The sequence below is a fragment of the Taudactylus pleione genome, unplaced genomic scaffold (assembly GCF_031769625.1).
Source record: "Taudactylus pleione unplaced genomic scaffold, aTauple2 ptg001017l, whole genome shotgun sequence".
Classification (NCBI taxonomy): domain Eukaryota; kingdom Metazoa; phylum Chordata; class Amphibia; order Anura; family Myobatrachidae; genus Taudactylus; species Taudactylus pleione.
The window spans coordinates 296,546-321,987 of NW_028285418.1; the positions used below are offsets into that span (position 1 = coordinate 296,546).

At 47.1% G+C, this 25,442-nt stretch overlaps 1 protein-coding gene across 2 annotated transcripts in view; it reads right to left on the reverse strand.

Moving 5' to 3' along the window:
- The window catches only part of LOC148454274 (ras-related protein Rab-5B-like), a 42,039-nt gene extending 24,027 nt beyond the window's left edge, over positions 1-18,012 (reverse strand). The window contains exons 1-2 of one of the 2 annotated variants that reach the window (XM_088461109.1): positions 17,918-18,012; positions 4,374-4,621 (exon numbers count right to left, since the gene is read on the reverse strand). In XM_088461109.1, the coding sequence (XP_088317235.1) occupies positions 4,374-4,533 (160 nt within the window). In that variant the 5' untranslated portion in view covers positions 4,534-4,621; positions 17,918-18,012. Of the gene's footprint in view, positions 1-4,373; positions 4,622-17,260; positions 17,388-17,917 lie in introns of those variants that run through there. The other variant, XM_088461110.1, reaches the window with a different exon arrangement.
- Positions 18,013-25,442: the final 7,430 nt, after the last annotated feature.

A 25,442-nucleotide genomic window follows, 5' to 3' on the forward strand; every position in this document is an offset into this window, starting at 1 on the left:
GTCCTTATATCAAACCCCAAATACCCACACACTACATATTCGCACATAAGGTTCCATAAGCATCAAAATGTATGATTCAAGTTGGTTAAGTTAGTTTAAATGCTAAGAAATAGAGGTTTTTGATATCTAAGGTATTATATATGATAAGCAAGGTATGTTTGATCTCGTTCTGATGCCTACGCCTTTTACAGAATCCCGGTGTTATCGGTGGAGAGATCGCATCATGCAAACTCAAGTTATGGATCGCAGAACTTATAAGCAACAAAATGTTTTAGTTGATGGAATGTTACAGGAGGCGTTACCAGAAAGACCCCGGCTGTTAGAGGCAGGGAAAGTCTATTTAAAACAACCTGTTAAATGTGTTGTTACATATGCTTCTCCTCTGGGAACCAATGAGATCAGCAGGAAGTTTCCCCTTTGTCCTGTTTCAGTCTGGGGGGGAATAAATACATGTGTCCAAACACTGGTTTGGCAGTTCATGCTGAATTTTGGGTGAGCTGAGGATATCTAGTGAGAAGTCTATCTCTGGATCCAGAGGCGCAGCGTATGTATAACCGTACTTGGTCTGTATTATTTCCTTTTACGCCTAAATTATGTATGTATAGATTGCGTGTAACTGACTGTACTTTTACCTGAATAATACTTGTGCGTTGGAACCACAAGATTCCACTCCTGTCTTTATTTGCGGTCATACTGCGTACGCAATTAGCGTTGTCTTAGAGGTTTTTAGGCAGGGTTTTGTCTTAGAGGTTTATAGGCAGGGTTTTGTCTTAGAGGTTTTTAGGCAGGGTTTTGTCTTAGAGGTTTTTAGGCAGGGTTTTGTCTTAGAGGTTCTAGGCAGGTGAATCTTAGAGGTTTATAGGAAGGAATATATTAAAAGGTTTATTTACAAATTTAACATAATGTGTTCTATGGAGCACTACTACTATGTGGCATAATCTGTAAACTGTGTTGTATAATGTGTAAGGGGCATTACTGTGTAGTGTAAGGGGCATTACTGTGTGGCATAATGTATAAGGGGCACTACTACTGCGTGGCATAACCTGAATGGGCTCTGGGTGGCATACTCTGTGTGGGGGCAAATGTATGTTTTTCTTTAACTCGAGGGGAGGGGGGCTTTTAATATCTTTCTAAAGTATGTGATCCCCAAAGTACTAGTTACGCACTTGCATGCAAAAAACAGAGGGCTAACTAATATATATGTTCACTTTAAAAGCACTAAGGTCGGTATCCAGTTAGCCGCGAAAAATTTTCGTACGCAAAAGAACTTTTTTTTCAGATTGTTTTTCCGTGCTATCCAATTAAACCCCGATTTTTACGTCCAAAAACATTGCTTTTCTCACAAAAACACATAAGATCCGCGAAAAGTCGCGGACCTATGAATTTCACTGCCGCGATCGGGAGAAAAACAGCCTCTCATCACAGATTTGGTTTCGCCTGCCTGAGGCAGGCTAAACAAAATCCCCGATAAGTGCCGGCATCAGGGCTAATTGGATAGCCCCAGCCGAGGTAATTAGCGGCGGCTAATTGGATACTGGCCTTTACTCTGGATTTAATATGAACTGAGTCCAGTTTGACACTTGCTCAGACTGAGGATAAAAGGATACTTTTGTAGCTTTCAAACAGGTTTTTGGCAGACTGTCAATTTCCACTTAAGAGTGTCCCCATTTTATGTAGTTCAAACCTAAGCAATAACCTAATCCTGGTCAAACTACATCACCATACCAAATATGGCGGAGCTAGATCCAAAATTCTGGCCGTGCATAAAGGACAGACAGACAAGCTTTCTCGCTTATTATATAGATAAGTAATCTGAAGTGTACTACTCTGCTGTTCTGTGGTTGTGTTATTACTACTCTGCTGTTCTGTGGTTGTGTTATTACTAACCTGTGTGCTTTTACACACACTCCAATTTTTTTTTTGTAACACTAATTATATATTTTAATATTTGATCTAACATCTATGAGCCCATGAAAAGACGGACACATTCTCTTCAGGTGTCTAATTCTACACATCCATGATATATTTTCAATGTTAAGAATGCCAGCACGGCGCACAGTTTCAGGGTCATGAGTTCAAACAAGAGCCTTAAGACATCACTGGCTTTTTGTGTGGTGCATGTGTCTGGTAGGGAATAGGGACTGTGGGCTCCGCTGGGTGACAATGATTAAATATTCTGTGTAAAACGCTGCATAGTATATAGGCGATACATGAAGCTGTTAATGAAAAATTTAAATCCACCAGGAATTCCCTCCCGCAGGATAGCCCCCAGCCTCAGTACCACTAGCGTGAGAATCTCTGCGACTGACCCAGCCACAGTACCACTAAGGTGAGAAGCTCTGCGACTGACCCAGCCTCGGTACCACTAAGGTGAGAATCTCTGCGACTGACCCAACCTCAGTACCACAGTACCACTAAGGTGAGAAGCTCTGCGACTGACCCAGCCTCAGTACAACTAAGGTGAGAAGCTCTGCGACTGACCCAGCCTCAGTACCACAGTACCACTAAAATGAGAAGCTCTGCGACTGACCCAGCCTCAGTACCACTAAGGTGAGAAGCTCTGCGACTGACCCAGCCTCGGTACCACTAAGGTGAGAATCTCTGCGACTGACCCAACCTCAGTACCACAGTACCACTAAGGTGAGAAGCTCTGCGACTGACCCAGCCTCAGTACAACTAAGGTGAGAAGCTCTGCGACTGACCCAGCCTCAGTACCACAGTACCACTAAAATGAGAAGCTCTGCGACTGACCCAGCCTCAGTACCACTAAGGTGAGAAGCTCTGCAACTGACCGTAGCCCCCGTTTATTTTCAGCCCAAATGTTTATGTAGAAATAAAAACTAAAAACATTATAACACATAGAAACTAATAATAGTTGCTGGTTTTCACTGAGAATATACATTTCTCAAATACAGTATTGGATTTCCAGCACATGGAATGCATATAATCCTGTGGGTATCTTAAACATTTGCTTAACTTTAAGAGTATATTTAGGTTTGGGTGACGTACACCAAGTTATATCTAAATTTACGGTTCGATTTGGCCCTGAAAATTCCATCTGTCCAACACTGCTTCAATGGTGGGCCTCTAAAAAGATTTGCTTTGCCATTGATGAGCCCAGTGTGGGACTGGGGCATGTAGAGCCCACCGGGATAATGCAATGATAGGGATTTGGTCAGACTGAGTGGCCAGCCACTACAGGAGGGGGCGTGACCAGCCACTACAGAAGGGGGCGTGACCAGCCACTACAGAAGGGGGCGTGACCAGCCACTACAGAAGGGGGCGTGACCAGCCACTACAGAAGGGGGCGTGACCAGCCATTAGAGAGGACATACATGCTATTGTCAAAAGAGAGTTCAAGTTGTTACCACTTTTTTACAAAAAATTTGATTTGGCCCTGAAAATTCCATCATGGCCAGCCACTACAGGAGGGAGCGGGGGCCAGCCACTACAGGAGGGGGCGGGGGCCAGCCACTACAGGAGGGCGTGGCCAGCCACTAGAGAGGACATACATGCTATTGTCAAAAGAGAGTTCAAGTTGTTACCACTGGGATGACTTAAGTGTTGGCTACTTTTTTACAACTACATTCTTAGTTTGCTTTATGCTATATTTTCAATGTTATTCTCACACAAGAAAACACTAGATCTGTGACCCCAACTAATAGTTGGGATTGTCAGGAGGGTGAAACCTTGGGATTAGTTTCTATAGAAACAAACCAAACACTCATGTTCATCAGTGGTCCTGCTCCACCAGGTTACTGACCCTCTAATAGAGTAACCATATGTAATGCACTGTCTAGTACCTGAGTAGAGGAGGGGGTGGGGAATTTCTACTGTGCCGCTGTGTGCCAGTCTGACCATAGCTGATCCACACCCCCCTCCTCCCTCCCCTGAATAGCACGAACGGGTTCTTCACACTGCAGGGGCATTGATGATGAACTGGTGGATTCTTCGGGAGGACCCAGTGGATCTTGGCATTTTAATTTAAACTTTGTGAACGCCACCCAAAGCTACATTTTCATGTTTTGTTGTTTTTTGTTTTTTTTTTAGTTATTAGGACTCTGAATGACCTAATGAAACCTGTTGGGAGAGCAAAAGTACATAGGAGGAAAAAGGAAAGACTGGGAAATAAAAGCCATATCACGTACATGAAAGAGATTACAGAACAGAAATAGTATTATAGCGATGCTTCAACCATCACTACAAAAAAATATATGGTTGCAGTTCTATAGACTTCTGTAGGACAAAGCTTTAATTCAATAAAAAATAACTAGTCCCTAATGAGGACCTTAAACCTTGACGCCTACCATTATAGAGAAAACGCTCATCTCTGACGAATAGCACGCAGCATTAGGCAGCTCACATCGTCTCACCTCCTATAGTGGTCTCCTGAAACTCATCAAACTGGCCCTTGACGAACCGTAGCACCAGGCTGGACTTGCCGACTGCCATGTCCCCCAGCAGCACCAGTTTGAACTGGCAGATTTTCGTCTGGCCCACTCCGTTGGTTCTTGTACTTCCCCTGCTCGCCATGTCGCTTCGGGTTTCCCCACTCCACGGAAGGCTGAGAGTTGACGTTCAGTGGTGCGAAATCCAAATGAACCTTGAAAAGGACAATCCGCTACACAAAAGAGAAACCGGCTTAGTTTTCGTGGTCATGTTGCAAAAGAAAGTTAGACAACTTGAGAGGCGACTGGCACTACTCAGCTGGAAGTTATGTTTCATTAACCTTTTGACTTGCAAACTTCAGTATATGAACAAAGAATATATTGGTTGCCGTTACTGTGGCTTTCAGCCAAAACAAATGAATGGAAATCACCAGTGGAAATTACAGGCAAAGATACTCATATTTTTACAACCTTTCCAATCAACACATGTATCCTTCTGACTTACTACCAGATCTTGATGGATCATTTATAAAGGGGAAGATTTTCCTCCCTGGTTATGGTCACCTTACAGAATATATCATCAGATCTCTGCAACATTCACTGTGAGCAATTACACTGGTTCATGCATTTGCTGGACTACCCTCCATTCGTGTCCTAGTATCCCAAGGGACTGTCCTGGTTGTTTGTTTTTTTTTCCATCTGTCACATAAATTATTATTTTCCTAGGTGCCTTTTCTTCTGGTTTGCAATGATGGGACCCCTAAGTAGAGAGGATGGTTCTATTATCATGACACAATAGCTAAACAGACTGGGGGCAATTCAAATGTTCCTCGCGCCCCCCTGGAGGCCATCAATACGAATAGGTGCCAGACGGAGTAATTCAATTGTTTCTCCATTCGGGCGCCCAATAGTACTTAACGCAGCTACAAGCACCGGGTTTACAGCCGAACTAAAGTGGTTAGGGAGCCCAAATGGCTCATTGGGGCGCCCACAAAAACAGACTTTACACGCATTTCTTCTCGCACCGCAATAAAAGAAATGCATCGTCAGGCGCCTATTCGTAGAGACGCCCAGCAGGGGGCGTCTAAAACGATTGAATTGCCCCCATAGTATTTTTATTTATTTTTTAAAAGGCAAAAGTGTGGTCATTCTCACTAGTATTATGAATTAATTTGACCAGTGAACACCAAACTGCGACAAGCCAGTGTGTAAAAATGAAACAGATTTTGATATTTAATATTGCAATCATGACTTCAGAGGACACTTAATTAGCATTTAAAACTGAGACTAATATAGTTAAAAAAAACATTTATAAAACAAAGGCCCTCATTCAGAGCCGTACGCTCTGAGCAGAGCGCACGCTCTGAATGAGGGCCGTCCTCCATAATTATGGAGCGTCCTCCTGGACGCTCGTATAGCTGTGGGTCACCACCCACAGCATATACGAGCGTGCAGGATGATGGCCGCGATGGTCGTGACCATCGCGACCATCGCCACTGCGAGCCGGAGCCTGCGGTTGAGGTTTTCAACCGCAAGGCCCGGAGTGATTTTGGTTCTATCAGAGCAAAAATCACTCCCACTGACATCACTAGTGATGTCAGTGGGCCGGCTTCTGACGGTAGGCGTTCCCTTGGGAACGCCTCCGTCAGGGAGGCACGCCTCCGGCACGCCCACCAAAGGGGGCGTGCTGTCAATCAACATCGACAGCACGCCCCCTTTGATCAGACACAACGAGCGAAGGAAAGTCCTTCGCTCGTCGCGTCTGGCGCATGCGCACGACGGAGCTCCCGCCGTCGTGCGCATGCGCAGTGCACAACATCGACCCACTTGCGAGCGGACAGCCGCTTGCGAGTGGGTCTGAATCAGGCCCAAAGTTCTTTGTATGTATGCTCTTTATCATTTTAAAGAACATACATGTATGTGTTTATATACAAGTAGCAATTGTTTATGCTTCTATTCTAAAGGGGCCCATACATCAAGCCGCTATCGTGGAAATTCCCTGTACTGCCGTCAGCAGGGTCAGGGAATCGGGGAAATTCAACATGTTTGCAATCCACTATTCATCGATCCCCACCAAAGACAGTCAGGAACGGCGAGTCGGGGATATTTAACGTGTATTTTTTCCACCAATACGCCAATGGATCTCCTTTCATCGATGCCAAGATGCACTGCTTCAGTTTTGCCATTCGGGAAAATGCTAAAAAAAACTGTGGCAGGGCATGCTGGGATGTGTAGTTTCACAACAGCTGGAGAGCCACAGGTTGGCCAGGCCTGCACTACATGATACCGCTCCAGTCACCCCCACCTGTCCTCCCCTCACTCACTCCCTCTACTTTCGTACCATCTTTGCTCCACCTCCTGCCAGCAGTGGTCACCTGCCCCAGCTGCTGCTCACGTTCCTGATACCACACTAACACTTCCCTCCCTCCGCAAACTGCCATCCTTCCCACTAGATATGGTAAATCATGAGGGCTGACGTGGTGCAGAGATCGGTTGCTTACTGGCTTGCCACCATTGTCGGCCAGCTCTCCTCCGCAACCTATTTCCTCCCCGTCTAACATTTCCCCCGACCCCACTAGTGACTGATGTCTCCCTTTAGGCTCTTAGCTCTCACATGTAGGACCCTCTTCACTTACTGTCTCTAAACTGCAGTCTACTTGTCCCATGAATGACCAGTGACTCTACCGTGCTGCAAAATCTGTGGCACCTTCATTAAAAACTTCGCTGACGATCTTGCATCCCCACACACTTGTCATTTCCATGTGTGAGATCTCTACCCACTGTTTAAAACTATGCTCATTTGCGCCAAGCGTTCTTCACAGTGCACAGGTATTTTCCTAGAAGACCATTGCTGTACTTAATTAACATTAAGAAACAAAGAAAAGGTCTTGGCTGCTCGAGTCTTCGTAAACTCCAGGAAATACTGATTGCAGCAACATCAGACGTACAGTGGATACAGGTTTGTCCATCTAAGCAAGTTAGCTGCCTCAGTAAAGGCAAAAGAAATTTGATACGTGGACTTCTTATAGATTGCATCTTTACACTTCCCCCGATTCATATATATCCTATTAATGCTCATTGTATGGGAGCAGACACCAAGAGATCATCACGCACAGAACTCATCACACACAGGAAACCCTCTGTCTAGAAATAGCCTAAACTCTTCCCTTTATAATCTAGTCAGGTAGTAGGCAGCACAGAATCTCAGCAAAAGGGCGGCGTTACGTAGGCTAGGTACACACTGGAGAACGAATGGGCGTGAGCGGTGATTGTGCGTGCACACTGGACGACTTTACTGAACGACGGAACGATCACTGTTACGTCATTCGTTAACAATGCACTGGCCGCTAGCGATATCTCTAGGTTTGATGTGCAACACATCAAACCTAGCGACCGCAGGAGCGTGCAATCAAGCGTACACACAGCGATGTATCGCTACGAAACGGCAAATCGGCCCGACATCGCTCCGGCATGTACCAGTCTTTACTTTGACAGTAAATAAACTAGCGTACTGACAGTGGTTACTGTAAAAATGGTATGATATATGCTAAAAACAATCACTATACTGACCCCAACATTTTATATTTTATTAAACAAACTTTATTATTCAAGGTTACTCTATGAGCTTTTTCCACAAGAGACATAGCCTGACAGCGTGGGAAAATCCATCATGTGATAATAAGGGACCAAATGAGATGTGTGCAGTGCAGGGTGTCATCGCAGGTTCCCCGCAGTGATTGGTCACAACGTTGCTTAGGTACGGTTACTTTGTGTTTGGAGGAGTGTGCAATGCGGAAGGTGGGTGTCCTGCAGATGTTTTGATCCCTAGGGCATCAACGGTTATGGGGTGCGTAAAGTGCGGAGGGAGAGACGTGATGCCACTCATCCAGCGCTTTTAATACATAACTTTCATGTGGGGCATGGGCCAGTGTAGTGTTCAGTCTAGCACCCTGCACCTGTCACAACCCGTGCAGTTCCGCTTTCCTGCCTGGGGTGTCTCTCTCCGTTCTGGTGCTTCTAACTTACTCAGCTGATGCAACAAACTGCTGAGATACAGACCAGAGTGTGCTAGAAGCACCAGAGCAGAGTGTGACACCCCAGGCAGGAAAGAGGAACTGCACGAGTTGTGACCGCTGCAGGGCGCGAGAATGAACACTAGGCCACTGACACGGAAGAGAAGCACCCGGCAGCTTCTTACCAAGTGCCAGCCTCCCTCTCTCGGAGGAGCCGAGGATGCCAGCCTTTCCATACCGACGGTCTGCACAGATGGATGCATGAATGTGTACAGCAGTTATAGTTGAGCACTGATTAAGGGTAGTGTCAAGAACGAACACGAAAAACTTCAACATTTTTATTCCATAGCCACTAAAAGCCGGGAACAACCTGTTTCAGCTGCAACCCAGCAAGCTTTAACCAAGTCATTTATTTACAGCAGGGCAGTGGTTCTACCAACAACACACATTGTCCCTGGGAAGTCCCTTTCTTTATAATGCAATAACATTTCTATCCAGTCTCCCGCACTTTACCCTTCTCTACGGTCAATGTGCGAAATGAAAAAAGTTGGATAGTTATACGCTATACATTTATACACAGTCGAGTCACATTATTATGACCACCTCCTACAGTGCGTAGCCCATGAAGTACGTTGCGTGCCATGCGCTGGCTTGGTGGGTATATAAGGTGTGCGATAGGCCGTCTGTACACATATCACTCGTTGCTGTCATGGGTAAAAGGAGCGATTTATCAGTCTTGCAAAAAGGGGTGATTATTGGCGTTCGGGCCAAGGGTGGCGGTATTTCTGACACAGCGCAGTTTGTGAACTGTTCGAGTGCTGCTGTGGTGAAGGTGTATCGTGACTGGACAAATGGCAGCATTGTGAATAACCGACATGGAAACTGCGGAGCACCACCTGCCATTGATGTGAGAGGTGAACGTCGGCTACGAAGGTGCGCGAGGGCCGACCGACACGCTACAGTGGAGCAGCTCACAGTCAAAATCAACCTGGGGGCCATCAGACGTGCATCTAAAATGACAGTTCAGCAAACCCTGCTGCGTATGGGGCTCCGAAGCAAACGGATGGTCACTGCACCTATGCCAACGAAGGTGCATCGGCGGAAAAGGCTTACATTTTCACGCCTTTACCGTAATTGGACCTCCGCTGATTGGCGAAGGGTTGCCTTCTCCGATGAGTCACGTTTTCTGCTTCACCGAACGGATGGACGTCGGCGTGTCTGGTGACAAACATTGGAGAACAAACACCCTGCAACCATTGCTGGAAGAACCCAAGCTGGTGGTGGCAGCGTTATGGTCTGGGGAATGTCAAATTGCAGGAAATCCCCCACCCCCCAAACACACACCCGTTTTCAGGGTGATCCCAGCAAAATCTAAGCCTCTCTAGGATGTAATGAGGGACCTCTGCAGTCCCTTCATTTCCGACCACAAACGCAGCCCCCATAGGTTTCTATGGGGGGCTACTAAATGGTCGTAGTCGTGTTCACCAATCTCCAGAATGCAAAGCATTCTCTATCCTGGCCCTGGGCGCAAAACACCATCTGAATAAGGCGACAGCCCACAGTTGCCTATGGACTATTCTATCGTAGGGTCTCTCCCCGTCGGCCCCCCGCTGACGCATGCAGGACCCAGTGCTGGCCGTGCGCAGTGCTCCCTAGCCCGGAAGCAGACAGAGAAAGCCATCGCTCTACTTCCAGCTCTGGGCGGGGGACAAGGAGCTTATTGGAGCCCGTGTCCTGGCAAGAGAATTATGCTGCTAAATATGCCTTAAAATTGTAATTTTCACTTTTTGAATTTAGTCGTTATAATCCCACCCCATCCGCATTTAAAATGCAGGATATGATAAATAACGACTGAATTCAGCTTTGGGCAAACGGGAAATATAACGGCATAGAAACAACACAGGAACAAACGTTCAGCCGACATCAAAATATTTTCCCTAAAACTGCTGACGAAAAGCATAACATGTAATAAAGGGTAACATGTAATAAAGGGTAACATGTAACAAAGCGTAACATGTAACAAAGCGTAACATGTAACAAAGGGTAACATGTAACAAAGCGTAACATGTAACAAAGCGTAACATGTAACAAAGCGTAACATGTAATAAAGGGTAACATGTAATAAAGCGTAACATGTAATAAAGCGTAACATGTAATAAAGCGTAACATGTAATAAAGGGTAAACTACGGGGTAGAGATGATTAGTATATTTAATGTAAGACTCAAAAGATACTTATGGGGCCAAGGATGGGTTTATCCATCAAAGAAGAACTCCAACCAACTAACTTCTACCCATCTAGCAGAATATGGAGGGTCCAATGTCTGCGACCCCTACCTTTCGAGAGATATAAGCACCCCCTTGGGCTGTAATGGTTTCTTTCTCCTGTAGAAGTTGGCGAGATAACTTTGAACCTCCGTGACTCTGACCATCATTTGTTAATAGCATTTGATTGGACAGCGATCGCAGCGGCTTCTCAGTGGTGAAATACAAAACTCTCCTACCCTGCAAAGCACAACAATGGAACCAGTGTTTATTCTAGCACCCCGCACCTGTCACAGCCCGTGCAGTTCCACTTTCCTGCCTAGGGTTTCACTCTCTGCTCTGGTGCTTCTAGCACACACTGGCCTGTATCTCAGCTGTTTGTTGCAGCGGCTGAGTGTGCTAGAAGCACCAGAGCAGAGAGTGACAGCCCAGGCAGGAAAGGTGCAGGGTGCTAGAATGAACACTACACAAATCCAAAAAGTGTCAAACAAGACTTTCTCCTATATAATGGCGGAATCGGTATGAATTACCGCCGGACCTAAGCCCGGCGGATGAAATACAGACGCTGGAAGGCCGACACATGAAGATCCCGACAGAGGTAAGACCCCTATCCCTCCCCTCTCCCCCCCCTAACCCACCCTTAGGGGTGCCTTACCCTAACCTCCCCTAGTGCCTAACCCCCCTCCCCCCAGGGGTGCCTAAACCTAACCCCCCCTCCCTGCACCCTAAACCTAATCCTCCCGGGGGGGTGCCTAAACCTAACCTCTCCCCAGGGGTGCCTGACGCTAACCCCCCTTCCCTCTAGCCTGACCCTAACTCTTCCTCGGGGGAAGGTGCCTAACCCTAAGAGGCCCCATGAGAGTCCCTACTAAACCTAACCTTCCCCCCCTCCAGGGCTATCACCTCCAGACGCCCAGCTTACTTATGTTCAGTATCCCGGGATTTCGGTGTGGGGCTAATGATAGGTGTCAGTATTTAGACGCCTATCCTTAGTCCCATGCCGGGATTTCACTGTCGGGAAGCCGGCGGTCAGCATTTCGACCGCCGGCTTCCTGACTACATCCCATAATGGCGATAAGAAATAATGACATTTATTCCATAGTGAGACCAAGAGATTTGTCTCCAAAACAAGTAGAACATGAAAGCACACTCAATTGTGGGCTAGGCAGTTTAGAAATGACACCCGTTTTCAGATGGATCTTTAGTACCCGGGATAGGGCAGGGGCAAGAGTGCAATAAAAACAATGATGGCTCTGGTGCCAAGTGTACAGATCGGGGCAGTCTGATGGCAGAGATGCATACAGCTACGCAGAACGGAATATATATATATACTTTTTCCTGTGCGTGCAATGCAGGAACAATAACGGCCCACTTCTTGTATTCAAATCCGCATCTGACCCTAAGTGAGGGGGGAAAAAACCCTGGACACACGTCCTGTATCTGCAATACAGAACACTTACAGGGGTCATAGGAAATGAACAGGATGTGTAATATATACAGGGGGCAGAGGTCATATATACAGCATTTTATAGTTTGAATAGCATAAAAAAAGGAAAATACTAGGTGACCTGCTGATTATTCTCTGCAGTCAAGTTACAGATCTTAAAGAATTTTATATATATATATATATATATATATATATATATATATAGCAAACCGTAACAAACTGGTCAATACGTGTCATCAGACAACATAAAACTAGTTACAGTCATAAGGTGCAACACATACAACGATTTTTTGAACGATTATCGTTAAACGATATCGTTTAACGATAATCGTTTGTAAAAATCGTTCACTTTCTGAGTCAAACGATGAACGATTTTCGTTCATGCGCGTTCACGTTTGTAGTTTAGTCAGACTTGTCAACTCAACGAGTTTCAGTAAGGGAATATGCAAAAATCGTTTGTAGTTCTAAAAAAATCGTTCATTACATTTAAATGAACATAGTAAATGAACAACTTTAGTAAATGATTTTAGTTCATTTTTTCAAGGGAGAAAATCGTTTATTAAAATCGTTCATTAACTAAATCGTTGTTTGTGTATGCAGCTATAATGGTAAATTTAATAGATATGTCATTAGGTGTAAAGGTGCATACACACAACGATTTTTTGAACGAAATATCGTTGATCATTTAATCGTTGAAAAAATCGTTCACTTTCTAAGTTAAAACGATGAACGATTGTCGTTCATGCGCGTTCATGTTTGTAGTTCAGTCAGACTGACCAACTCAATAGATTTTCAGTAAGGGAATATGCAAAAATCGTTTGTAGTTCCAAAAAATCGTTCATTACATTTAGTAAATGAACGATTTTAGTAAACGATTTTCGTTCATTTTTCCCTTGAAAAAAAATGAACGAAAATCGTTTACCAAAATCGTTGTGTGTGTATGCAGCTTAAGGCTATGAATATGGCGGTAAAGATAGGAATATAAACACAATGCCTTAAACATCTGTTAGCACCACAGGGAAAATAACAGTCTTGGCTCCCTGGTGTGATTCACAGAGGGCGGTTTCATTGCGACACATGGATGTTGTGAAATAACACTCTGCAATCTATCAGCCCCTGAAGTGGGTATTAGAGGCCTGAGAGTGCTAAGCAGATACACTACATTAGTGTTACTTGGCACTTAGAGATACACAGTATATGTACACTATCGTACAATGGAATGTCTAGGACCTGTGACAGAAAGTTCTTACAGTACAAAAGGACTTGGGCTTCTTACATATTTTCTAAAACAAAGATAATGACAGACCTAGAAAGTATGACGGAGCCAGGTGGCGTGTGGTACAGAAGACTGATTCGGAATATTCACCATCTTCCAGTGACGTGCAGGTGATACATACATAAGGCTCCTATTGTTTACACACACAACACCCTGAGCCAGCAACACGCTGGTCATAGTTTGTATTCTCCTTCACAAGAAGTTACTGTACAACTCCGGCCTGTGTATGACCTTGTAAAGGGACGTGTTACTACAGAAAAAAAAAAGAGGGATTTTCCCTCCAGGACACTGCACCAATATCAAAAATACTTGAATCCTATATAATAATAGAAAATTCAGGAGGTATTGGTTACATACATTTGCAAATATATGAATAAGCGCTGGGCCAACGTCAAGGCTCCTCTATACCTCTGAATTTTCTATTATTATGTAGGATTCAAGTATTTTTGATATTGCTGCAGTGTGCTGGAGGGAAAATCTCCTTTTTTTCTGTAGTTCGGTGTAAACCCGCCCTTTACAAGCACCTTTGCAATGCCCAATACAGCAATACAGTGTCACAGCCCAATACAGCAATACAGTGTCACAGCCCAATACAGCAATACAGTGTCACAGCCCAATACAGCAACACAGTGTCACAGCCCAATACAGCAACACAGTGTCACAGCCCAATACAGCAACACAGTGTCACAGCCCAATACAGCAACACAGTGTCACAGCCCAATACAGCAACACAGTGTCACAGCCCAATACAGCAACACAGTGTCACAGCCCAATACAGCAACACAGTGTCACAGCCCAACACAGTGTCACAGCCCAACACAGTGTCACAGCCCAACACAGTGTCACAGCCCAACACAGTGTCACAGCCCAACACAGTGTCACAGCCCAATACAGTGTCACAGCCCAATACAGTGTCACAGCCCAATACAGTGTCACAGCCCAATACAGTGTCACAGCCCAATACAGTGTCACAGCCCAATACAGTGTCACAGCCCAATACAGTGTCACAGCCCAATACAGTGTCACAGCCCAATACAGTGTCACAGCCCAATACAGTGTCACAGCCCAATACAGCAATACCAGTGTCACAGCCCAATACAGCAATACAGTGTCACAGCCCAATACAGCAATACAGTGTCACAGCCCAATACAGTGTCACAGCCCAATACAGTGTCACAGCCCAATACAGCAATACAGTGTCACAGCCCAATACAGCAATACAGTGTCACAGCCCAATACAGCAATACAGTGTCACAGCCCAATACAGCAATACAGTGTCACAGCCCAATACAGCAATACAGTGTCACAGCCCAATACAGCAACACAGTAACACAGTGTCACAGCCCAATACAGTGTCACAGCCCAATACAGCAATACAGTGTCACTGCCCAATACAGCAATACAGTGTCACAGCCCAATACAGTGTCACAGCCCAATACAGTGTCACAGCCCAATACAGTGTCACAGCCCAATACAGCAATACAGTGTCACAGCCCAATACAGCAATACAGTGTCACAGCCCAATACAGCAATACAGTGTCACAGCCCAATACAGCAATACAGTGTCACAGCCCAATACAGCAATACAGTGTCACAGCCCAATACAGCAATACAGTGTCACAGCCCAATACAGCAACACAGTAACACAGTGTCACAGCCCAATACAGCAATACAGTGTCACAGCCCAATACAGCAATACAGTGTCACTGCCCAATACAGCAATACAGTGTCACAGCCCAATACAGTGTCACAGCCCAATACAGTGTCACAGCCCAATACAGTGTCACAGCCCAATACAGCAATACAGTGTCACAGCCCAATACAGCAATACAGTGTCACAGCCCAATACAGCAATACAGTGTCACAGCCCAATACAGCAATACAGTGTCACAGCCCAATACAGCAATACAGTGTCACAGCCCAATACAGTGTCACAGCCCAATACAGCAATACAGTGTCACAGCCCAATACAGCAATACAGTGTCACAGCCCAATACAGCAATACAGTGTCACAGCCCAATACAGCAATACAGTGTCACAGCCCAATACAGCAATACTGTGTCACAGCCCAATACAGCAATACTGTGTCACAGCCCAATACAGCAATACTGTGTCACAGCCCAATACAGTGTCACAGCCCAATACTGTGTCACAGCCCAATACAGCAATACTGTGTCACAGCCCAATACAGCAATACTGTGTCACAGCCCAATACAGCAATACTGTGTCACAGCCCAATACAGCAATACTGTGTCACAGCCCAATACAGCAATACTGTGTCACAGCCCAATACAGCAATACTGTGTCACAGCCCAATACAGCAATACTGTGTCACAGCCCAATACAGCAATACTGTGTCACAGCCCAATACAGCAATACTGTGTCACAGCCCAATACAGCAATACAGTGTCACAGCCCAATACAGCAATACAGTGTCACAGCCCAATACAGCAATACTGTGTCACAGCCCAATACAGCAATACAGTGTCACAGCCCAATACAGCAATACAGTGTCACAGCCCAATACAGCAATACAGTGTCACAGCCCAATACAGCAATACAGTGTCACAGCCCAATACAGCAACACAGTGTCACAGCCCAATACAGCAACACAGTGTCACAGTCCAATACTGTATATCACAGCACCATACAGCAATACTGTATATCACAGCACCGTACAGCAATACTGTATATCACAGCACCGTACAGCAATACTGTATATCACAGCACAGTACAGCAATATTGTATATCACAGCACCTTACAGCAATACTGTATATCACAGCACCTTACAGCAATACTGTATATCACAGCACCGTACAGCAATACTGTATATCACAGCACAGTACAGCAATACTGTATATCACAGTACAGCAATACTGTATATCACAGCACCATACAGCAATACTGTATATCACAGCACCATACAGCAATACTGTATATCACAGCACTGTACAGCAATACTGTATATCACAGCACAGTACAGCAATACTGTGCTATCAGCACATTAATGCAGCGGAATGTTAGGGGCACCAGAACTTCAGTTATGCCGTTAAGTCTGTACAAAGGCAGCATTTATAAAGTGACAACGGGTCCAGGGACTTCTAGGAAACCTTCTGGCACATGACACTTTCCTCAGATGTCAGATTCAGGCAAGCACTGCGGCACCAACACTGAGGGTCCTTATGGAAACATCATTTACTTGTCATGGTCCATAATCTCTCCCTGATCCCTGCATGGGTATCATTATCTCACTCCGTGCAGATGTTACACACTGTCAGGGCAGAGCAGCGGTAGAGCAACGCCAGGGCAGAGCAACGCCAGGGCAGAGCAGCGGTAGAGCAACGCCAGGGCAGAGCAGCGGTAGAGCAACGCCAGGGCAGAGTACCAACCAGTAACTAACAACTAGTATTGTGATGACTGGAGACTGAGGGTGTGATTCTGAGTCGCACCCAAGACAGACTGCGGCAAAATTAATTTGTTTGCAGACTGCGCAGGGTACGCAGTGAACATGCGCATCTTTGCATCTCCAGGCGACCGAGTCCTACCCATCTGCACGGCTTCTCTCCATCCGTGAAATGGGCTTCACTGGGCGGGAACTGGGTGTACGCATGAAAGACAGCTGTCTCCTGGGCGTGGGGCCATAGATGGCTGCTCTATCAGACGGAAGGCTTGGGGCGCCAAGGCCGCATAGATCCGTGCAACTCAGAATATGGGATGACACTCGCATTAGACTTCTAGCTGCGGCCATCAAACATAATATCTGCAGAGATGCGCAAGAGGCAGAATACGGACGGTTACTCGCATTAGACTTGCGGTCACGGACACACCGCATACGGAATTGCGTGCGACTCAGAATACGGACAGATACTTACATTAGACTTGTGGTCACAGACACACAGCGTCCAGAATCGTGGCGGAGCTGCGTGCGACTCAATACAGACGGATTGTCGCTCGCATTAGACTTGCGGTTACAGATAGCGTATGTAACTGTGGCGGATTCGAGTGCGTCTCAGAATACGGGCGGATACTCGGATTAGACTTGCGGTCACGGACGGCGTACGGAATTGTGGCACAGTCGCAGGCGTCTCAGAATACGGGCGGATACTCGCATTAGATTTGCGGTCACGGACGGTCTACAGAATTGAGTGACGTTGAGTCTCAGAATACGGGCAGATACTGGCATTTGACTTGCGGTCACAGACGGCGTACGGAATTGCGGCAGTCGCAGGCGTCTCAGAATCCGGGCGGTTACTCGGATTAGACTTGCGGTCACGGACGGCGTACGGAAGTTAGATGCGTGCGACTCAGAATCAGATCGTATAGGTGCCTCACAGCCCCTTATATGATGACTGAGCATCTCCTGCCCATGGGTGGCTGTGTGTGGCCTCAGTGATGGAGGAGGCTGGGCACACTGACCCCCTGCCACCCGGTCACCAAGAGCAATGCTTACCGACCTCTACCGGTCATCATGCGCCCCTACAGGTGACACTGCCAGCTCCTCCCCCAGCCGGGCCCCCTCCATCGCTCACCTCGCAGCGGTCCTCGGTCTCCTCCACCCTCTCAGTCCGGCTCTCTCCTCCTGAGGGGGGCGAGCATCCTCCGAGCACCGGAAACCAATCAGCCATCCCCGCTTCCGCCGCTCGGTACCCCTCTGGCTGGGAACTCTATGGTCACAAGATGTAAACAGGAAGCACCCGGGCGGCCATTGCTGAAGAGGGCAAAATGCCCTCTCTCTCATTCCTGCCCTCTCACTGTTATAAAAGGAACATTGTAAATAGCACAGGAACATACTGTAGCAGGTCACAGCTCATACTCTCCATGCTGAGGTGTGTAATAATCATATATCTCAGGGTTATCTGCCTGCTGCACTAAATGCACTCACTAAGTATGTGTGGGCAGTTCTGGCAAGTGACACAGGCCTAGCACTATGGGGGAATTTACCAAAACTTCCAAAGAAGACAATTGGGGTTGCTGTCCATAGCAAACAGTCAGCTTCTAGCTATTATTTTATAATGTAGAATGTACTAGAAAAATCATACCTCCCAACCGGCCCAATTTTGGCTGGACAGTCCCACTTTTTGGGCAGTGCGCCGCAGTCCCACCCGAGGCGAGGGGTTGAGAAGCCCCCTCTCATGCTCTGCCCTGGGACTGGGGCATGCTCCCAGCGTGATGTAAATGGAGGAGGGGGTGACTTGCTGGTACGTTTCCAGCTAGGCCACACACCCTTATAAAACCTAAAGTGGGGACAAGTGGTGGTGTTGCCCATAGCAACCAATCGGCTTCTAGCTATAGTTTATCTAGTACATTCTATAGAATGATCACTAGGAGCTAATTGCTTGCTTTGGGCCACGTCTCCATGTATCCTCTTTAGCAGATTTGATACATGCATACCTCCTAACATGACCCTCTCCAGGAGGGACACAATGCTCTGGTCCTGAGGTGGGGCTGCAGCGCAGTTCAAAATTCAAATAGGGGAGTCACACCAACTGTCATGTCACACACTGCCAAACATCACTGGCTGGGACTCACTGGCAGTTGGTGTGACTCCCCTATTTGAATCTTGGACTGTACTGCAGCCCCACCCCTGGAGCCACCACCAATCATAAATTACCAGGGAAGTCCAGGACCAGAGCATTGTGTCCCTCCTGGAGAGGGTCATGTTGGGAGGTATGTACATGTCCTCTTTATTAATTATCAGTTACTTATATAGCGCCACCTTATTATGATGTGCTTTACAATTGGGAACAAGCAGTAATAAAACAAGACTGGATAATAACAGGCAGACATAGAGCCCTATACTTAATCATACCTCCCAACTTTTCAGAATGGGAAGGAGGGACAGGGCGCCGAAGGTGCGCGCGTCCGAAAAAGTGGTGTGGCTTCCGAGAAGGGGACGGAGCCAACTGAAAATGGGGCGGAGCCTCTCGGCTTCCCCCCGTTTTCATCACTATAGGGGGCGTGCCCAGCACTCTCAGAGATGCTGGGCAGCCCCCCAGGCTCTCCCTACGCTAGTGAACAGATGCCATGCGATGCGCACAGCATCTGTTCACTTTCTGCACACCCGCTGCTCTGCTGGGCAGAGCAGCGGGTGTGCTCTCCCCAACTTCCCCCCCACCGCGGGACACTGCGGCCCGCGGGCGGGACAGCGGGTCAGTCCCAGAAAAACGGGACTGTCCCGCTGGAAGCGGGACAGTTGGGAGGTATGTCTTAATCATTTTTCCCCAGAGACCTGTAACGAATCAGAGTTCTACACCTGCTTTGCTTCCTGCCCTAGTCATCCTAGAGTTCCAGGTTATAATGGCCTACTTTATCGGTACATAGCTCTTCATTTGTAAGTCTGGAATTGAGACATGGACACACAAGAAGGGGACATTGCCATATGGCACAGGGTGTGGTCTGCACTAATGACACCATGGTCTACCCAACCAACCTAAGGCAAGCCTTAGATGCCGCACGTACTAGTTTCAGGTATGTCCTGCTGTTCTGTGAACAGGACATGCCTCCCATTCTCCCTACCTTCAGGCTTGATCAAGACTAAGGGCCTGATTCAGAGGCGCACGCTATTTGCGTGCGCTCGCTCTGACTCAGGGCGTTTTGGTTTTTTTTTTAGTTTCGGCCTCCAGGCTGCTCGCAAAGCTGTGGGTGATCACCCACAGCTAGTGCGAGCGGCATGGCGATGGTCACGATTATCGCGACCATCGGCATTGCGAGGAGACCCTAAGGTAGGGTCTCAGCACTCGCAATGCCGAGTGGACTTCCTGCTCAATCGCCTCCGTTTGTGCAGCCACCCCCTCCCCGCCTACAAAACGGGGCGAGCTGTCGATCAACATCAACAGCCGCCCCGTCTAGTAGTAAGCCCCAGAGCGATGGAGCTGCCGTCGCTCACTGGGGGGTGCCGCATGCCCAGGGGCCAAACATCGACCTGAATCAGGCCCTAAGCCCGCAAATCAAGACTGTCCCATCTACAGTAATTTGCACCAGTCGGGAGGCATACCAGAATGTTCAGGAGAAGCCTGGATTAATGGAGACCCCAAGACTCCCAGGGGGCCTAGCTCAAAGTGGAAATGATGATGTAAATTGTGTCACTTCATGACTTTCCCCATTCGATGATGCAAATTACATGAAGTCATGCCCCCCAATTATTTTTATACATGTGCTGCATATCTCTCAGAGGTCTGCAATAAATGTACACAAGTATGCTCGAAGTCCCATTGGTAATAGCAATAATTTTGGGACATTAAAAGCCTTGGGTCATTCAAAGAAGCATCCATCAACCACTGACTTTAAAAGCACTTATTCATCTCCCATTGGTCAAGTGGTATTTTTATTATACTGACTACCAATACCCAACGCATACTTGCCGACTTTTAGGCTGGGGAATCCGGGAGGGGGCTGGCAGGTACGTCCAGCAGGGAGGATGGGGGCGGGTCAAAGAGGCGGAGCGGGGGCGTGCCGACACGACCACGTCATCATGGCCCCGCCCCCCGCTTTATAATGCCAATATTACTGGCATTATAAGGCAGGGGGCGGGGCTACGATGACGCGATTCAGCGCGAATCGCGTCATCACACCCCCGCACCGCCCACTTTTGCGGCTGGCGCGGGGGATAGAGGGGTGCCGGCATCCATTCCGGGAGACTTGTCTAGTCTTGCGGGGTGTCGGGAGCGGCACCCGATTTTCGGGAGGCTCCCCACAGTCCCGGGAGAGTAGGCAAGTATGACCCAACGCGCTCCACCACCAGCTTCATAGAAAAGAGAGGGAATGTAGCTTTGTGCTCTTGATTGTGCTGAATAAAATAGTAAAAATTGCTGGGCTGTGCCACATAAAGTCATAGGGTGGCAACTCAATTAGTGGCCCCGGTACAACATGGCCAGCAACATTGCTTTTCCCCCATAAAGTTACCCAGAAAAAATTGGCGAATAGCAAGCAGCCACGTCATTCACGCCAGCAACAGTAGCAGAGACACACGAGAACACTGCTCTCTGGTGGAGGGGCAGGTGCAATAGTCTCTTGCGCTGTCATTGGCTCAGGGTAGGGGTCTGGTCAGCGGATAACGTTTCAACAGAAGTTTTAACTATATGGTTTTGACTGTTGTGCTTCTCCGATAAATGCTGTGGTTTGGAGATTGACATCAGTGGTATCTAGTTCTCTACGGGAGCAAAGATCCCTCCTCCCCCAACCACCAGATGGTATTATAAGGCTATGGACCACAATAGTCCCCAATGTGATCCAATAGAGTTGGAGCCCCAAAGAGATGTCTCTAGAGAACGTCCGGGTAGCTAGGGATGTCCATTGCAGAGGTCACCATTGATGTGCCATCGGTACTTTGCTTTGATGGCATCGCACCATCAACACTTTCACCTATTTATAGGCATTCCTACTGTGAGCGGCGGGCTGATCAGGAAAGGGTGCGGGACTGGACGGGGCAGGGCCGATTGGGCGGCCAAATTCTGTGCCCCTGCACCGCCCACTATTCCAATAATACTGTACTCTGTACAGAGCCGTAGCTAGAATTTTTGGTGCCCTGTGCCAGAAAGAGCATTAGCGCCCCCCTCATTTTTCAAAGGGACATAATACACTCAAAAAAGGGCCATGACCTCATGGGGAAGGGCCAGGGAAGAGATAGGAGAGATAGGATGAAAAGAGAGGAAGCTACAAGTGAGAATGATAATAAATAGAAATTTGACAGGCCCAAACAGCGCCCCCTGACCTGTGGTGCCCTGTGCGATGGCACTGGCCGCACTACCCTAGTTACGGCCCTGACTCTGTAGCTACATATGATTACCCTCAATAGCCAGTATTGTACTATGACCTGTGTCTGACTGGTTCTACAACTTTCCACTATAACAAAAATATTTTCGGAAAATCAAGTTTTACCTTACCAATTTTAAAATACATCAGATCATCTACATTAAATTCATGTACTGTAACATTTTACATTTTAAATACGTAAAGTATTATGGGCCTGATTTAGTAGTGAACTCAAATGCGATCACAGCTGTGATTTCGTACGAGACACAGCTGCGGAAATATGCTAATGTCTGCCACAGCGCAGCCGGCATAACTATGCCCACTGCTGCTTTCTCATATCCGTCCAATGTCGCTGACCTGCGTAAACATCGGTACCATCGATGCACATCGGGTAGTCACGCTGCATGTACAACAGGTCTGAGCAGCCGCAGACACTGCAAGTCTCCACGCACGGCTAATTTATGTACGCCCATGAAACGGCGTTCAAACGGAAAGACACTCCTGCGTTTCTCCGACTACCCCCTGTCACCACCCCCAAATGCTGACAGCCTGTCTCACTCTGCGATGGATTTCTCTCTGGGGCCCGTAATCACACTGCGATCACTGCGCACAACTGTGAGATTTATGCACCATGGCTAGCAATCGCTCCAAGTGCGTCTGTAATCGCAATCGCATTCACTACTGAATCAGGCCCTATGTTCATGGGTTCTGTAAAGTTCCTATTGGAGAAAAGCGCTATATAAATAAAGTAAAATTATTATTATTATTATTATTATTAATAATAATAATAATAAAAAAATAATAATAATAATAGGTTACTTATTTGTTTATGTACTTTGTAAGGCGCTGCGGAACACTTGTGGCGCCATATGAATAAATGATAATAATAATAATAATAATAATAATAATATTTATAATAATAATAGTATACTTTTCCTGTATTTGCGTTATACTTTTCTGACACATGGTGGCGCTGTGGTTATAGAGAGGCTGGTCCTGGGCTACATGTCCTCCCATTTGCTAGTACTCTATATATGTACATAGCTCTTAGCTCTGTGTATACACTATAAAGTTGCTGTGAGCTGCTGCTTACATAAGGTAATCCCTATTTGTTGTTCTCATGTTAATGTGCAGAATGAGAAGCTTCCCTCCTTTGCCTGCCCTGATGTATTATGATGTACAGTACTGATTGAACTGCATAAGCTATGATTTTGTTGTGGGCATCTTTTCTAGAAACATTTCCATATCAGCTCTGGCAAACTGTGACTGTCCAGCTGCTGTGAACCTACAGGTACCATTGCAGAACATGCTGAGACTTGTAGTACATCAACAGGCGGCCCAGGTTGCCTAATCCTCAGTCTTCCCAGAGTCTAAAGGCATCCATACATCAGCAATTGATTGCAGTAATCGTGCAATTTGCAATCGATTGTGTATAAAAATCTTTCCCTTTTTGTCAATCGATTGTGGCAATTCCGGCAATCTGCAATCGATTGAAAAAGGGAAAGATTTTTATACACAATTGATTGCACGATTGCTGCAATCAATTGCTGATGTATGGGGGCCTTTACATGATATGCTGGGGACTGTTCTTTTCTTAATAGCTGGAGAGCAACTAAGCCCGATTTTATTTATATTATTGCCAGGTCATGCTGAGTCTAGTAGTTCTGTAACACTCTTACATCGCCTACCAATGCTGCAGACATTGATGCAATTAATGTCATGTATCCTTAATAAATATTGGTGTCCTATAGGCCCAAATGTAATAAGCTCCAAATGTAATAAGTGCCAATTTGCTGGTGCGATGTCTGTAATGTAGCCACTAGATTTAAAGCCGCAATCAGTTGTAATGCAAAAACAACCGGATTTTACCTTAAAACTTACTTAGATCTAGTGGCTGCAGTATATCGCAGGAATCGCGCCAGCCAGCAAATCGGAACCTATTGCATTTGATCCATACGGCCTGATTGTGAGTCGCACGTAATGTCGATGTCGGAAGCAGTGAAGCAATATTTTTTTTATTGTGAATGCGTCTAAGTCGCATGGCGCACGTGACATGTTTTGTTCGTACAGAGGGCCTAATTCAGACCCGCTCGCGAGCGCTGAGTGCTCGCAAGCAGGTCGATGTTGGCCAAGTGCGCATGCGCACGACGGAGGCGGCTCCACCGTGCGCATGCGCGAGACCCGGATAACGACGGCCAAGCCGTCATTATGGGTCTCGCACCAAAGGGGGCGTGCTGTCGATGGTGATTGACAGCACGCCCCTTTTGGTGGGCATGCCGGGGGCGTCGCTACCCAGACGGAGGCGTTCCCATGGGAACACCTAACGTCTGGAGCCGGCCCCACTGACATCACAAGTGATAGAGCCAAAAGCACTCCAAGGCTTGCGGCAACGAGACCCTACCACAAGGGTCTCGTCGCATGCCCGATGGTCGCAATGGTCTTGACCATCGCGACCATAATTTTGACCGCTCGCTATAGCTGTGGGTGGTCACCAACAGCTATGCGAGCGGCCAGGATGCCGCTATTAAATTCAGAGGGACGGCCCTGATTCAGAGCGAGCGCTCTGTCAGAGCGTCCGGCTCTGAATCAGGGCCAGAGTCGCAGTTGCAGTATTAGACACACAGAGAAGTGTATTGCAGATGCAATGGGCGTTCCTGGGCAGTGACTGGGGGAGGGTCTGTCTAATGGGTTTGTTTTGGGGCTCTCCATCTGCCGGGTTTATTATTTTGCAAAGAATCTGTGGATGCCGATAAGGAACAAAGAGGTCGTGATCCCTGAATTGTGTAAGTATTGAATTGGAAAACGAGGGCTGTTTGGGGAAGTGTTTATTAAATATAGTACTGGCTGTCCGCATGTTGGGCCTGATTCAGCGTGGATCGCAATTGCAACCGCTTACGCAGATCGGCCGATGGTGCGTTCTGTGCATGAGTTTGCACCGCAGTGTGCGTGCGCAGCGACATCATTGCAATCGCACTGCGATCATGGACGCACATAGGAAGCCATCACAGAGTGAGTGACGGGGCGTCAGCGTTTGGGGGTGGCGACGGGGGAGTGGTCAGAGAAACGCCGGCATGCCTGTCCATTTGAACGCCGATGCATGGGCGTGCATAAATTAGCCTCTGCGACGGCATACGCAGCTTGTGTACTCGCTGCGTGCAACGAGACTTGTAACTTCTGAGACAGGTCAGAGTCGCTGTAATTCAGCGTGAGGAGCCGATGTTACTCTATGTTACCGATGTGTACGCAGGACTACGAGGTCTTACGGATGTGAGAAAGCTGTAGTGGGCGTCTCTGTGCTGGCTG